This window comes from Somniosus microcephalus, chromosome 3 (genome assembly GCF_052327205.1).
Source record: "Somniosus microcephalus isolate GS21.2 chromosome 3, FLI_Smic_1.0, whole genome shotgun sequence".
Classification (NCBI taxonomy): Eukaryota; Metazoa; Chordata; class Chondrichthyes; order Squaliformes; family Somniosidae; genus Somniosus; species Somniosus microcephalus.
This window is the reverse complement of record NC_140989.1, coordinates 313,811,333-313,827,806: the sequence shown is the minus strand read 5'-3', so window position 1 is coordinate 313,827,806 and position 16,474 is coordinate 313,811,333. Positions and strand designations below refer to the sequence as shown.

The following is a 16,474-nucleotide window of genomic DNA, read 5'->3' as shown; positions in this document are numbered from 1 at the left end:
ACAGAGTGAAGATGTAATAAATGATTAATACAAGCAATTTATTCTGTAGTAATAAATCAACTGAGTGACTCCTTGTAGAATGCTACGCAAGGAACATAATCTTTGGTTTGAACCACTCATTTACCAACATCTGGAAGAACAGAACTTAAGTGTTAATGTTTCAATTGTAATCCATCATTATAACAAGCAAAAAAAATAAAGATGAAAGTTTAAAAATGAACAGAACAAAGAGAGGTGGATAAAAACTTTTACAAAAATGACTTGCAAGGTGCTTAAAAGGAACACAGGAGATGGTTAAATGCTGAAGTGATATCAAATGATAGGCAGTTGCGTAATAAAAGAAATTTAAAACATTTAAGAGACACCGAGAACACGTGTGACTAGGTGTGGTGTAACGCAGGTCTGAAATGAAAACAGGATAAGCTGGCAAAGTGTAGTTAAGGTCCTAAGTTATTAAAGTCAATTTTAAAGCCAAGGGTTGCAAAGCTCGTAACAGAAAGATAAGGCGTAGTTCCTCAAGCTTGCGTGAAGCTTCATTGGAACAGTGTAAAAGACCAAAGATGGAGAGGTCAGAGTTGGAGCAGGATGGGGAAGTCAAATGGCAAGCCACAGAGAGCACAAGGTTTGTTTGCACTTGGAAGACAGAACAGAGACACTTGGCAAAGCAGTCACCTAATCTGCATCTGGTCTCCCCAGTAAAGAGATGGCACCATGAGCCACAGATACAGGTTGAAGGATGTTAAAGATCCCATGGCATATTTAGCAGATGACTTGGGTAGTTCTTCTGGTGCCCTGGCCAGCATTCCTTCTTTACCCAATACCATCAAAAAGAAAATGAACTAGACATTTGTGTCACTGCTTTTTGCGCTATCGTGCTGTGTTTGCCGACATAACAGTGACTAAACTTCAAATGCAAAGGTGTCAAATACTTTGAGATGCATCTCAGACATGATAAAGCTCTCCATAAATAGAAATCTTTCTTTCTTCAATCTTTCTTGATCAACAGAAAGCTGCTCTACCTGACTGTGTTCTCTTATTAAAGCAGTGAAACTATCAATCACTGCTAAACTGCTCCCGTCAGTCTGTATGTGCATCACTGTATCTTGTTATTAAGGATGAGCTTTAGGGATTTTTTTTTCTTTTCCCCAGGGATGGAGAGGAAGAGATGATTGACCGATTTTAAAAAATGTGTGGGCATGCTCATAATTCCTACACCTCTGCCAATTGCACTCTGGAGCCAGCCAGCAAGTGTACAAAAGCAGCTTGAACCAACAAAGTTTATTCAAACTTTCCTTCCCTACTGGAAAGACAATGAACCCTACATCTTTCCCCAAAAGAATAGTAGTGACAGTGATTTGCTGTATGGTGGTATGCTAGTCTGAATCCCATCTCAGCAAAATAAACCAAAAGTAAAATATTTGTTTGGTTTCAAATCAATAAAGTGGACCCAATGTCAAAATGTACCTGTAATGGGGTTAAATAATTTGCAGCAAAACTAAACAATTAGCTTACAAAACTTATCTCAATAGATAATGCAAAATATAAATCTGGTATTACTACTTTGTCAGGAGGAAAACAATGGGCTGTGATTGGAAAAAAGGAGAATGAAACCAGGATCCACACTCTAGGGACTGGCACTACTGCAGCCTTTGGTTAAATGGAACAATCTGAAAAACACTAACCTTCAGAGAGTTCACTTCAAACTAATTCCTGCAAGTTTATGGAGTATTTTTTTTGCATAAATGTAACTTGCCTTGGTTAAATACTATAATGTGATTTATAGCTTTACAAATGGTAGTGCTAGATCCCAGATGCAGCTTCTAGAGATGATCACTAACATTTTTTATTGTTTGTTTTATTTATATCTCAAACTTCCCTCCCTTCTCTTGTTAGAAATTAGGGGTACCTAAAAATATATATGGTTATGCGGATGAAACTGTAATGTGAATGATACTGTGTTTAAATGATTGTATGAGTGCTCGAGACAAGTAAGGGGTTAATGTAGAAGTTGTGTTTTACTGGAAATGTGTAAGTTTTTTTTTCCTGGAGACTTGTATTAGACTTTGGAGACAAAATGTCTTCAGTTAGTTAGATTAGATGAGGCATAATATCCCACACAGGGGCCCATAGCACAGCCTACATCCTACAGATTTTACTTTCACAGACTCAAACTAATTTACCTACCCAAAAACCACCCGAGAACAAAGTCAGACCCCCGAACAGCACCAATGGTAAACAGTAAAGGCGACTGTTTCACTAATGCTGCATTGAACAGACCCATTAAAATCATTCGCTCTTGACTGGCACAAAAATTCCTACTGCAAAGGGGCAGTGTCAGAAAATGAAGATTTTAGGCAGTATAAAAAATTTGTAAAACGTACTTGGGTGTTAACTATCTCCTAATAATCATAGTACAAAGGAACCCTGTAGCCCAGAGAAAAGTTGGTCACAGAGAACATAATATCAACATCTACTTCTTCACCAGTTCCCTCAATCCCAGGAACATCAGTGTTCTCTCAGACTGCCTTATGACATGAATTCATGGATGAGCCAAAATTTCCTCCAACTGAACACTGGGTAGACTGGATTAACATTGTCAGCTCTCACCAGAGGTCGCCTCTTGCCCGCCTGCTCCCTCCCCTCCCGTCCACTTACTCAGAATGAAAAGCAACATACAAAACCTTGCCAACCACTTTGACCCAGAGCTGAGTTTCAAACTCTACGTCCTATTAATCACCAAACCTGCTTGCTTCTACCTCATCAAACATCACCAACCCTACCTCACACCTACAACCCTTATCCACACATTTGTAACCTCTAGACTGAATTTTTCCCAATGTTCTCACTGAGCTGCGTTGACTCCCCTTATCCCAATGCAGTGAACCTAAAATCCTTATCTTCAAATCCCTCCATGGCCTTGTCTCCCACCCTATCTCTAATCTCCTCTAGCTTTATTTTCCCTCCTACGTCTTTCAATCCTCCAACTCAAGCCGTTTGATCACCCTCTCTTCACACTTTTAGCCACCTCAGTTCAACTCTCTCAAATTTCCTCCTTAAAGTGAAAAACTTTTTCAAAATTCATCTTTTCAATCAAACTTCCAGTCACCTTTCCCAACTCTCCGACAATGGCTCAGGTCCAGTTTTGTTATCCAGTTTTCCTCTCCCCCCCTCTGTGAAACACCTTGGTATCTTTTCTATATTAAAGCTGCTATACAGAGAGCAGCAAGTTGTTGTTAATCTCTGGTGCAGAACTTACTTTCTTCCACAAGATTTCACAATTTGATTAATATATAGATTGCGCTGGATAACCTGTCTAACATTCCCTCAGGTGCTAGAGTGTTAGATGGAAGAGGTAATTCTGGCCAATATCATCCCTCAATGCTAAAAGGTTTCACTAATTCATTATCATCAATCACTAATAAGATCAAACTCAGCAATAGAAGTTGCTTTATATCACAAGCATACACTTTTCCACTTTAAATCACCCACTTTGGTGTAATGAGAGGCAAAACTGCCAAACACAAGTTGTTTCACATTACAAAAAAAGATATCCCTGTTGCAAGTATGCAACAGAAAACGGTTAATTAAATTGAATGTTACAGTTTAAGTACTCTGGTCATAGGTAGGATTGATCTAATAAAACAGATTATATTTCATTTTGCAGTGAATAAAAATAACTTTCCAAATGAGCATTTAAGAATAAAACACTTTTTGAACATCTTTAAAAGACACTCGGAAGAGGCATTTACTGTCCTTACCTTTCCACTTTTGTAGCCTGTTATTGTATCAGAGACAACAGGTGATAACTAGCAGGACTGCATCAGACCAAACCCACTTCTGAAATTGATGAGATTATACAGCAATGACAGGTTCTAAGAAGGTTATGATCAAGGCCTCCGATTTGCAGTTTTAATGGAAAAAAAGTAGAATTGTGGAATGATTTCCAAAACATGCAATAAAAACAGAATTCAACTTACTCAGTCGCCATAAATTACTGCAGCTAATTGTAAATGGACAGAATTGTGGAACATGATGATGCTCACGATCTCAGTAAAAAAAAAAAAAATCAAAAAGAAACTGAGTTAAATGTATTCAGACGCCGTAAAACAGTGGCCCTAGTTACTGCTTACAAATTAATTTGAACATACTTAAAATTAAAGATACATTCAGGCTTTTGCCTTTATTTAATGAAAGTGTCTTGGAAACAATGCAAGGTAATGAGTTTTAAAAAAAAACTTGAATTCTGAATTCACAAGTTTAACCCTTGCCAGCTGAACAGGAACTCCAAAAAAATTAGAACAAAAAGTAGTGATTGCCATTCTAAGGGTAAATTTACTCTACAATTGTAGCATTGGTGCAAAGTGATTTTATAGTATTGATTCAGAGCTAGAACTCAACCTGATGGCAGAGCAAAGCAGAGCAAGCCTCCTAACTCCAGGATTGACACTATAGCTTTAGCATCGGTGCTATGTGAAACTGCTTTGCACGGATGCTACGACCATAGTGTAATTGCACCCTAAAGAAAGCTACTAATCTTGTGCTGCTTTCATTCTACCATTAAGGTTTTATTTTTCATGTGCCAGCATACCAAAAAGAAACCTGAATTTCACCTACAGCAGTTACAGGAAGGCTGCAATAAAACTTAAAACATGAGAATTTAAAAGTTCACATATGCAAATTAATTCTATTTTAGTCAAGCCAACACAAGTTAAACGTGCAATTATTTATTTTTATTTTTTTTTATATAAAAAGGAGCCCACTAAGCATGAAGCAGGCGGACAGAAGCACCCTCTGGAATGCTGAAAGTACCCATGTATATGACAAGATACTGCAACACAGTGATGTATTCACGTGCAATACTGACAGCACAGCAAAGCCCCCAGCACAAAACGGGTCAGATATAACAAGGCTTTACTGGAATAAATTAACATCGACTATTCAATGCAGTTACGATATATTGATGCAAGAAATACATCAAGCTGACTGATGCAAGTAAAATGCAAGTAATTTTTCTATCAAGCTTCATGCATATGTCAAGTTAAGACATCAGTAACAACATACAAAATGGAGATTCCCTAATATAGAACACGAGCATCAGCTGTGAAGTGGTGCATGGTGGGAAGGATTCTGCTCTGTATAGAATCCAAATCCAGTGTGTACTACTAGCAAAAAAATTGCAGATGCTGGAAATCCGATGCAAAAAGGCCCCAGAAAATGCTGGAGACGCTCAGCAATCAGGCAGTAGCTGACATTAACTAGTCTGTTCCTCCACAGATGCTGCAGGGTCTGCCAAGTATCTGCAGCATTTTCTGTTGAATCAGAGGTTGTAGCTTTCAGTCTCACTCCTAGACTTGAGCGGATAATCTAGGCTGACGCTTCAATCCAGTATTGAAGGAGTGCTGCATTGTCATTATTTGAATGAGATGTTAAACCGAGTTCCCATCTGCCTGGTCCAGTGGATGTTAAAGATTACATGGCACTTTTGAAGAAAAACAGAAAGTTTTCCCAATATCCTGATCAAAATGCCTTGCTCAACCAATACAACCATAAAATAGGTTAACTGGTCATTAACCTCACTTGCTATTTGTGAGATTCGTTGGCTGCAAAATGGCAGCAGCATTTGTCTACGTAACAGTCACCGCAGTTTAAATTAATTAATTAATTACATATAAAATGTGAAATGTTTGAGAGTCTCAAGGTGTTATATAAATGCATCTATTTTAGCTATGTATATTTTTTTAATTTAAACTTAATTAAACAGCAGTTTTAGGTTGGAGTGGCAGCAAACAATTTTAAGTTAAGCAGAAAATATTTTTACGATCTTCAACAGATACTTTGAGGTTGTAAAGTTTATAAATACATCTAGATCAGTGTCTCAATGCGCACAATTGACTGCTCTCATTTTACCTCCCATTTTCTTCTGCAGCTCTGATACAATTCTAGTGGGCAAAACTGAGGCGTTCAGACCAGGCTATTATGAACATTGCTCGCTAATCAAGGACCTGAAGGCAAGGATCATGAATTGGAGAAAGGAGTTCATGTGTTCATAGGGCTTGAATGTTAAAAACTCATGGATGATACATGTCTGGAATGGAGTCTTTAAGAGAGACAATGGAGTAGAGGACCAGCTGGAGGAGGAGCATAAAGAATATGTTTGGAAAGCAATATTGGAAAAGACACAGACAGATGAGGCAAAGTATGCAAGATGGTGAGGAGAGGTGGGAAGAAGGCAATAGTGGAGTAACACTCAAAATCAAAGTGTTAAATACGTTTTGGGTATTGGACAGAGTGGATATTGAGAAAAAGTGAAAGCAGCTTAGAGGAACTAAGAAAAATGCTGTGGTGAAGGAAAAGTGAAGTTACAGTATATTCAATGCTCCAATTCATTTGCAGACACCCTTATTATATAGGGTGGCGAGTTGTCCACCAGAGGCTCAAGTTATGAATACTGAGAAGGTAGATGGGCCAGTGCAACAAGTAGGACAGAAACCAAATTGTTGTTGGGAATTAATAGCATAGGAATTCCCAGTGCACAGGGTTAGGTGGCTGTAGGTACAGTGCCAATTGTGATGTAAAGGGAGAAGGAAGTGCACAAGGCGGTTACAGTCATAGAATCAGAGTTTTACAGCACAGGCCGCCATTCGGCACACTGTGCCTGTGCTGGCTCTTTGATAGAGCTATCCAATAGTCCCACTCTCCATGCTCTTTTCCCATAGCCCTGCAATATTTTCCTTTTCAAATATATATCCAATTCCCTTTGGAAAGTTACTATTGAATCTGCTTCCACCACCCTTTCAGGCAGTGCATTACAGATCATAAAAATTTATTGGGTTAAAAAAAAATTCTCTTAACCTCCACTCTGGTTCTTTTGCCAATTATCTTAAATCTGTGTCCTCTGGTTACTGACCCACCCGCCAGTAGAAACAGTTTCTCCTTTTTACTATATCAACACCCCATATAATTTTGAGCACCTCTATCAAATCTCTTCTCTGCGCTGAAGAGTACAATCCTAGCTTGCAAGACTTCTAAAGTATGTAAGATAAAGTGAGGATGTAAAAAAGATGTGCAATCTAAACAAGCAATACCCAAAATGGATATATAGGACAATTAAAATGTGAATAAGGCAAAGGGAAAAGGAAGGGGAACACTGGAATCAAATACAACAGTTTAGGATATTAAAAATGCCAAAATGGATCTAAGGACTGAGTATAGAAAAACCTGCTAATCACAATACTAATATTCTTCCAGTAATGTGAATCGTAATGAGAGAGGAAATTAGAATTCTAAAGGTAAAAGTGGTGGTAAAAAAGATAAAATATTAAATGAATATTTCCTAGCAGTATTCACTAAAGAGGATAACGCTTACTTGCTATCCACTTTTTTTCAAATACACCCAATATCTTAGAAGATTTCAAAGTCAGTAGGTTAAGTGTTCAAGTAGCTAAAGATACTTAAGATTAACAAATCATTAAAACCTGATGATAGATATCCGAGGATACTGAAGATAATTGGGGTGGAAATCGACATGGTACTAGATATTTTTATGAATTAATCATTGGGTGCTAGAAAGGTGCCACAGGATTGGAAGTGAGCAAATATAGAATCTATATTTAAAAAGGGGAAACACATTATCCAGCAAACTACAGTTTCATTAGAGTAGTCTCCATTATTGATCAACTAAAGAATAGGCTTAAGTAGCAGCTATATAGCAATGCCGTTAATAAAAATTAGGCAGCATGTATGCAGAAGGGAAAGATTCTGTGTGACAAACCTCTAACTTCTTTGAGGGCATTAAAGATAGATAAAGTAGATTGCAGAACTCCCTATGATACTGATTATAAGAACTTTCAGAAGTCTTTTGATAAAGTTCTACATGGAAGATTTCTTTTTAAGCTATAAGCCACAGAAATCAAGGTAAAACATGAAACAAAGAATACTCGAGATGCAATGTCAGATGGGAAAGGGGGAAAAGAGGTATTGAGTCATTGTTTGGATGTTTCTAATCTAATCTACTCAATAACCTAGAAACCAAGCAAGATTGTCAAATTTAATGATGAAACTACAATAGGGAGAAAAATAGAGGCAGAAGATGCAAAAATGACTTGCAGAAGGATTTAGATTGGTTATGCCACTGGGCAAACATAGCAACATAAATTTAACACTGATAAATATAAAGTATTACACATGTCAAAAATCTGCATCATTATATGATTTTAAGATCATCATCAAAAAATATGAAGGCAGAGTTAGGAGTTTTTTTTATGCAGAGGATTGTTAGGTCACTGGAAACAGTGGTAGAAGCAGAATTCGTTACCAGCTTTAAAAAGGGACATGGATAACTATTTAAAAGAAAAAATTAAAAGGTTACAGGAAAAGCACAAGGCACCATTAGCCAAGTGGCTTCCTTCTGTGGGGTAAAATTCTATGATCCTACGAATGGAATTGAATTAGTATTGAGAGACTTGGAACAGGATCGGAGAACAGTAGCAAAACTTGTAACTTTCAAGGTCTAGACCAACACAACGCTGGGAAATTTAATTACAGTGGTGAAATACAAGCCTCGAGATGTTATGCTAAGGTTTTAAAAGGCACTCGAGAGTAGTTCTCAGTTCTGATCATCATGCCACAAAAATATGTAGACATTGGTTAGGGTGCAGAGATAATCATTTAAGCTTATTCCCAAATGGAAAGGGGATGAACTATGAGAAAAAAAGAGCTCATGCTCCAGTCGAGAAATATTCCAGCTAAACGGGAGGAGGGAGGGAACACATTTGATGTATATTAGAGGATTAAATGGTATAGGTAAAATGATATTCAAAATAAGCCAGAAGAGAAGGATCAGAAGACATTACATTAGAATTTGTGGAAAGTAACTTTAAAATATGATATTATGAAAAGTTTTTTTACTCGTGATAAATGTTTAGAATAATCTGCCATACACAGTGTAGCAGAGAAAACCAAAATTCAGTTGGTTGCTAAAATGGATGATCTAGAGTACTCGAGGCACGAGTTTCAAAAGGTTGCATCTCCTTTCCTTGTCTTTGATTTTTCTCATTTCTGTAACAGGAAACATATTAACCAATTGGGTTTTTAAAACAAGCTTGCTCTGAGGATTGGAAATGTTGCCATTTCAGGAAATATCATTCTTTGCAAAACATATTGGTGTAGGGAAATGGAGGTTTATAGTATTTTAATCACATTGCTAGTAATGCACAATGTAGATGTATTCTTAATGTAAAACTAGAGCCGAATTCAACTGCACACATTAGAAATCAGAATTGCTTACATTTAATTATAAATTGATGGATGCAAAATGAATGCTGTACGATAGTTTGCTTAGCCCTGCCTTTGTACTTATGTGGCATTAATTCACTTCTTGGAATTTAACAAACTGACACAGATTAACAATATGTTTTAAGGCCAAGGATACAAGAAAAACATAAAAAAACACCCACTATATAAAGTAAATAAAGGAGGAAAATTTAAGAAAATTAAGGATGAAAATAAAGAACTGAAGTGAGACAGAAGCAAGGGACACACAGAAAACCGTTTCATGCAATCCTGAAGTCTTGGTTTCAGGGCGAATGTTGTGCAGCTGCTGGCTTTGCATCGTACATACCGGCTCATCAGCAAGTTTCTCCAGCTGCTGGATGTAGGGGCTGATGAGGGAGTGCAGGTTCCGAAGGATTTCCTCCACCTGGAGAGCAGAGAGCAGGAATCCCAGTGCCTGCATCAGCCACATACACTGACTTGTCTGAGAGGGGGGGAAAATAAAGAGAGCTCAGTGAAGGAAAAAAGATTTTAAAACTTGAAAATAAAAAAAAAATCAATGGTAGCATTTTTGCAGTACCAAATAAAAGCAAAAACAAGTGAAATTAGTAGGTGTTTAGCAAAAGTCAACATTTACCAAAACAGGGCTCAAAACAAGCACCAGGACAAGACCAGTAAAATCAAACAACAGTGGAAACTTGGCTGCCCACTGGGTTTTGGAATACACTTGAAAGCTAATAAATGTTCACATTCCAGAAGCTTTCTGCAGGAGCTTTTGACAACCCACCCTCAGCAGACATATGTAAGTAAATGTTACTTCAAGCAGCTTTTTAAAAAATGTTTCTGTCAGGTTAATAATTTTTTCAACTGCTGGTCTTGCTGTCTAGTGGTCCAGTGAACTTAATTTTGAGCCCTACTAAAATTATATGTTGTCATTAATTGTTCATTCACCAGCAATATTCATGTATAAAGTGATCGAAAATATATTTGCAGATGGAAACTGTAGAAAAAAGAATGCAGTAAGACTTATACATATAATCAGATTAATATCCAATAATCCTGGAACTCCTGACCTAACAGCACTGTGGGAGTACCTTCACTACATGGACTGCAGCGGTTCAAGAAGGCGGCTTACCACCACCTTTTCACGGGCAATTAGGGATGGGCAATAAATGCTGGCCTTGCCAGCGACGCCCACATCCCATAAAAAAAATTAAAAAATTAAAAAATAAACTTAGTAAAAATTCCAACAGCTCATTCAGTATCTGATGGTATGGTCCTGTTTTTGTTGTATTAAGTTTAAACTTTGCTGCATTAAAATTAATTTTATATAAATGCTAGAATCCATATTTCTAGTCCAGAAATTTAGGGCAATTAAAACTATTTTCTAAAGGTAAAATTTGAGGCAGCTCAATATTAATTGTGCAACAAGTGTTTAGTTACATCTACATTCTTATTTTAGTGAGCGGACTTAGCACAATTGTCATGGAACAGGCCTTGCTGTAATTATAAACATAGAAAAGGCAGAAAAGTAAATGCAATTATTCCACATTTATCAATTAATATATTTTTTTTTAATGTCAAGAGCTTTAATGGCTATCGGTAAATTTTGTCAACTGACCTTATGAATTTGTTTCATTAAAACTTCCTGTGGAAGACAATAGCAAAAAAGAAAACTCCAGGTTATCATTCTTTTACATGTTTCATGTTAGCTGACCTATCACTTAACCTCAGGTTTGACAAATCTCACTCTGACAAATTTCAACCCTTCGAATAATTAAAAAAACACGCATTAAAAAGCTGAATTAATTTATCACATTAATATACATGAATGTGGAAAATGGATACAAACTGAACACAAAATTAAGAATTGCACCTGCTTAACAATCTGTCTCAATAGAACTGTAACCTCTTTCACAGCGGTGGTTCTCAAATACCACTTCTGATAAGCACAAGGCGATTAACAGCTCTTCAAAGCCGAATTTACTTGTTTTTGATTTTGCATTCGATAAAATCAAAAATAAGGAATAACAGTAATACAAATACTGGAAATACACCAGGGCCATCAACATCTGAAAAGAAGAAAGACAGGTTAAAAGCTTTGGGTACTTTTAGATGTTGATGGGTTGACTGTGTATTCCCAGCATATTCTGTTACTTCAAAAACACACATACAACACCAAAACAGAGAGGGGGGAGGTGTTATCTCCCCTGTGTCTGCCTGCAAACACACATGAAACATTAGGTACCCTACCCAGTACCCTACCCAGCTCTGGCAGTGAGCTGGACACTGCTCATTCTTTTAAGTTGAGCAATGTGTATGTAGACCTGAAGAGAAAGGTGAATTATAAATTAAGTACCACCACTGGGCATTTGGCCTACACACAAATCGACAGCTTCTTGTATTTTCAGTTGTTCTCAGCAGTATTAAATTACTGGACTTTCACAAACAAATCTTATCACTAACAATATACTGAAGTATTGAAGGACGTGAAAGTTAAATGCAACGTAAAATATAAATATATACAGTAAATGGCTGAATTAATATATCACATTATTATGTGGAAAATGGATGCAAACTGAACACAATATAAAGAATTACACCTGCGGAATTTATTATAATGTAAAAACATCAATATTCTGAATTTCTCCAAGGCTTCATGCCATTTCTGTCTTATAAAAGGGTGATCGCAAACTAAAAGGGAAAAACACCTACATTCTATTTGGAATACAAATTATCTAGCTTTATAACAAGTTAGGATATAGCAGTTTGTGTTTTTTTCATTTCTTCTGAAAAAGGGAGTCACCCAGTAATACATATTTTTAAAAAAAGCCATGGATTCAACATCTTTATGCTGTAAATTTTATGTCCGTATACGTGAACATTATCCAGTCTGTCTTTTGTTCCTGATTGATTTGTGCTGGCCATATGTTATTATCCATTACATCGTTAGAAGCAACCAATAAGACAGGAAAAGACAGAGTTCCCAACCAATTGATGGATTGACATCATTGGCTGATGTCCCAATAAACAAAGCTACAGGCATAGGACTGGAGGAAAAAAACATTTTGTCTTCTCTCCAATCACTGCCCTTCCCTTTTTTTTTCTTTCCCCATCAGGAAATGGGTGATCACCTTGAAGCAAATATCTCCAACCATTTTGTCAGCAGACAGGCTCAAACAAAATGTCACCTTTTTTCCAAATCAATGGCATGGACCACACAAGTCACCATGCTGAGAAGGTAAATACAATTTTCTAGTGCAACTCAATCCCACAGTTGGCTAGCACAAAGTCCCATGGTCTCTAATTTTAAAGTGACAGCACAAGAACTTTAAGTTCAATCTTCTACAACAACAACAACTTGTATTTATATGGCACCTTTAATGTAGTAAAACATCCCAAGGCGCTTCACAGGAGTATAATAAGACAAAAAATGTGACACCGAGCCACATAAGGAGAAATTAGGACAGGTGACCAAAAGCTTGATCAAAGAGGTAGGTTTTAAGGAGCATCTTAAAGGAGGAAAGAGAGGTGGCGAGGCGGAGAGGTTTAGGCAGCGAATTCCAGAGCTTAGGGCCGAGGCAACAGAAGGCACAGCCACCGATGGTTGAGCGATTATAATCAGGGATGCTCAAGAGGGCAGAATTAGAGGAGCGCAGATATCTCGGGGGGTGGGTTGTGGGGCTGGAGGAGATTACAGAGATAGGGTGGGGCGAGGCCATGGAGGGATTTGAAAACAAGGATGAGAATTTTGAAATCGAGACATTGTTTAACCAGGAGCCAATGTAGGTCAGTGAGCACAGGGGCAATGGGTGAACGGGACTTGGTGCGAGTTAGGACACGGGCAACCGAGTTTTGGATGACCTCACATTTACGTAGGGTTGAACATGGGAGGCCAGCCAGGAGTGCATTGGAATAGTCAAGTCTAGAGATAACAAACGCATGGATCGGGATTTTAGCAGCGGGTGAGCTGAGGCAAAGGCGGAGACGGGCAGATACAGTAAAAAGCTGCTGCAAAGATAGTTTTTAAATCTCTATGATCATTACCTGAGAAACGGCCACAATATTAGCAGCATAGGGAGGTAGGTCATACTTGCATTCTCTACAGATCTTCTTCAGTGTGGAAACACTGGATATGGAAAGCTCTGGGTTGCCCAAAGCATGCAATACCAATGGCAATACACTGTTAATCATCACTGGGTGATCAGCCAACCATTCAGCTAGTGCACCTGCAGAAAAGATTGGAAGCAGTTAAAAAGAAATTTACAGCCATGAACTTGTGACTATGAAACTGCACAGAAATTGGCATTCAAGAGCAGCCAGCACATGAACACTGATTTCCAGATTTTAAGCAGGAAAGGGGGTACAAGGAAGTCATTTTTATAATTGCGTAAAATTAATCTGGAAAAACTAAAACTCCCCAAGGCCAGGGCCAAAACTGAGATCACCTAACATGACAGCCGTCATCTAGTCCACTGTAATTTTCAAACTAAAAACTTGCCATGTTTATCCTACAGATATATAATGGCCCGGAATTTGCAGTCCTGATGATGGCAAACTGGCAGTGTTCGCTGTCATTTCGCCTATGAGACGACGGCAACTTCAGGATTTAGAGCAGTGCAACCTAATGCGGAAATCCTGAAGTTGTGGTCTGTCATTCACTGCTCGTCCACAGGCTGCGCTACCCCCACCCCCCATAGAGCCAGCAATCAGTGAAATCCATCACATCATGGAAACTGAAAAACTTTGGCTCTTCCGCAGTAATTATGCTGTTAAATACCACTTTAAAAGTTAGGCCCTTTAGGATTAAGCGTAACTGGGATTTTAACAGCGTATTGACTGCTAAACAAAGGTTAGAGCCGTGAAAAACTAATTTTAATTTTGTGCAATGTCAAATTTATCCATTTTTTAAAAATTTACATTTTTAAGAAACGTTAAAAAATGTTTTTTAAAGTTTGTTCATCTTTATTTCAGGTTTGCCTTTTTCCACATGCGAGAGCCTCAATCTTTGTTTTCCTCTCTAAGGAACAGGAGTAGGCCCTTTAGCCCTCGAGCCTGTTCCGCCATTCAATGAGATCATGGCTGATCTGCGACCTAACTCCATATACCTGTCTTTGCCCTTTATCCCTTAATACCTTTGGTTAACAAAAATCTATCACTCAGATTTAAAATTAACAATTGATCTAGCATCAATTGCCGTTTGCGGAAGAGTGTTCCAAACGTCTACCACGTGTGTAGAAGTGTTTCCTAATTTCACTCCTGAAAGGTCTGGCTCTAATTTTTGGACTATCTCCTCTAGTCCTAGACTCAACAACCAGCGGAAATAGTTTCTCTCTATCTACCCTATCTGTTCCCCTTAATATCCTGAAAACTTCAATCAAATCTCCCCTTAACCTTATAAATTCCAGGGAATACAACCCTAGTCTGTGTAATCTCTCCTCGTAAATTAACCCTTGGAGTCCGGGTATCATTCTGGTAAACCTACGCTGCACTCCCACCAAGGCCAATATATCCTTCCTAAAGTGTGGTGCCCAGAACTGCTCTCAGTACTCCAGGTGTGGTCTAACCAGTGCTTTGTATAGCTGAAGCATAACTTCTGCCTTCTTGTATTCTAGTCCTCTAGATATAAAGGCCAGCATTCCATTAGCCTTTTTGATTATTTTCTGTACCTGTTCATGACATTTTAATGATCTGTGTACCTGGACCCCCAAGTCTCTTTGGGCCTCCACTATTTTAAGCTTTTCACCATTTAGAAAGTACCTTGTTCTATCCTTTTTAGGTCCAAAGTGGATGACCTCATTTGTCTACACTGCAATCCATTTGCCATAGTTTTGCCCATTCGCTTAATCTATTAATATCACTTTGTAATTTTTAGCTTCCATCTACACTGATTACAATGCCACCTATCTTTGTGTCATTGGCAAATTTGGATACGTGAATTTCTATCCCATCGTCTAAGTCGTTAATAAATACTGTGAATAGCTGAGGACCCAACACAAATCCTTGCGGGACACCACTAGTCACATTCTGCCAATTAGAGTACCTGCCCATTATCTCTGTCTCCTGCCGCTCAGCCAATTTCCTAGCCAGGTCAATAACTTGCCTTCAATTCCATGGGCTTCAACTTTAGTTAACAGTCTTTTATGAGGGACTTCACACCCATAGACATTCCCCTGTCCACTACTTTAATCACTTCTTCAAAAAATTCAATCAGGTTTGTCAGGTATGACCTACCCTTTACAAATCTATGCTGGCTCTCTCTGATCAGCTGAAAATTTTCAAGGTGTTCAGTCACCCTATCCTGAATTATAGACTTTAGTAATTTCCTGTCAACAGATGTTAGGCTAACTGGTCTATAATTCCCTGGTTTCCCTCTCACCATTCTTAAATAGCAGAGTGACATACACAATTTTCCAATCTAAAAAGGGACGGTTCCTGAATCGAGAGAACTTTGGAAGATTATAGTTAGGGCATCTGCAATGGGCTCACCTACTTCCTTTAAAATCCTGGGATGGAAACCATCTGGTCCTGGGGATGTCACTCTTTAGTGCCATTATTTTCTTAATTACTGTTATTTTGCTTACATTAATTTTGGCGAGTCCCTGTCCCGGATTCAATATTAGTTTCCTTGGGATTTCTGGCCTGCTATCCTCTTCTGTAAATACTGACAAAATAATTATTCAACGTGTTCACCATTTCCCCATTGTTACTGACAATATTACTGCTTTCAGTTTTTAAGGGGCAAACATTGCTCCTGAACATCCTCTTTTTCCTAATATAATTGTAAAAAATGTGTTGATTTTGATATCCCTTGCAAGTTTCTTTTCATACTCTGTTTTGTAGCTCTTACTATCTGTTTTGTCACCCTTTGCTGTTCTTTGTATCTTGCCCATTCACCAGGATCCATGCTATTTATTGCACTTTTGCATGCTTTTTCTTTTAGTTTTATGTTGTCTCTTACCTCTTGATGGCATGACTTTTTTTTTTTGGCATGTAGAGTTCTTGCCCTTTAGGGGTATAAACCGGTTCTGTATCACATTAAATTCTTGTTTGAATGCTTCCCACTGATCTTCTGTCATTTTACCTATTTACAGATTTTCCCAGTTTACTGCGGACAGTCTGTCTCATCGCATCACCTAAATCTAGAATCTTAGTAGCTGTTTCACGTTTCTCCCTTTCAAACACTACTTTGAACTCGATCATG

The 16,474-nt window shown here is 38.0% G+C and overlaps 1 protein-coding gene across 4 annotated transcripts in view; it reads right to left on the bottom strand.

Moving 5' to 3' along the window:
- ipo13b (importin 13b) overlaps window positions 1–16,474 on the bottom strand; it is a 220,332-nt gene that overhangs the window by 73,412 nt on the left and 130,446 nt on the right. For all 4 annotated transcript variants that reach the window (XM_085982981.1, XM_085982980.1, XM_085982978.1 and 1 more), the window contains 3 exons: window positions 13,318–13,499; window positions 10,892–10,918; window positions 9,620–9,754 (listed from right to left, as the gene is read on the bottom strand). In XM_085982981.1, coding sequence (XP_085839107.1) covers window positions 9,620–9,754; window positions 10,892–10,918; window positions 13,318–13,499 — 344 coding nt within the window. The remainder of the gene's footprint in view (window positions 1–9,619; window positions 9,755–10,891; window positions 10,919–13,317; window positions 13,500–16,474) is intronic.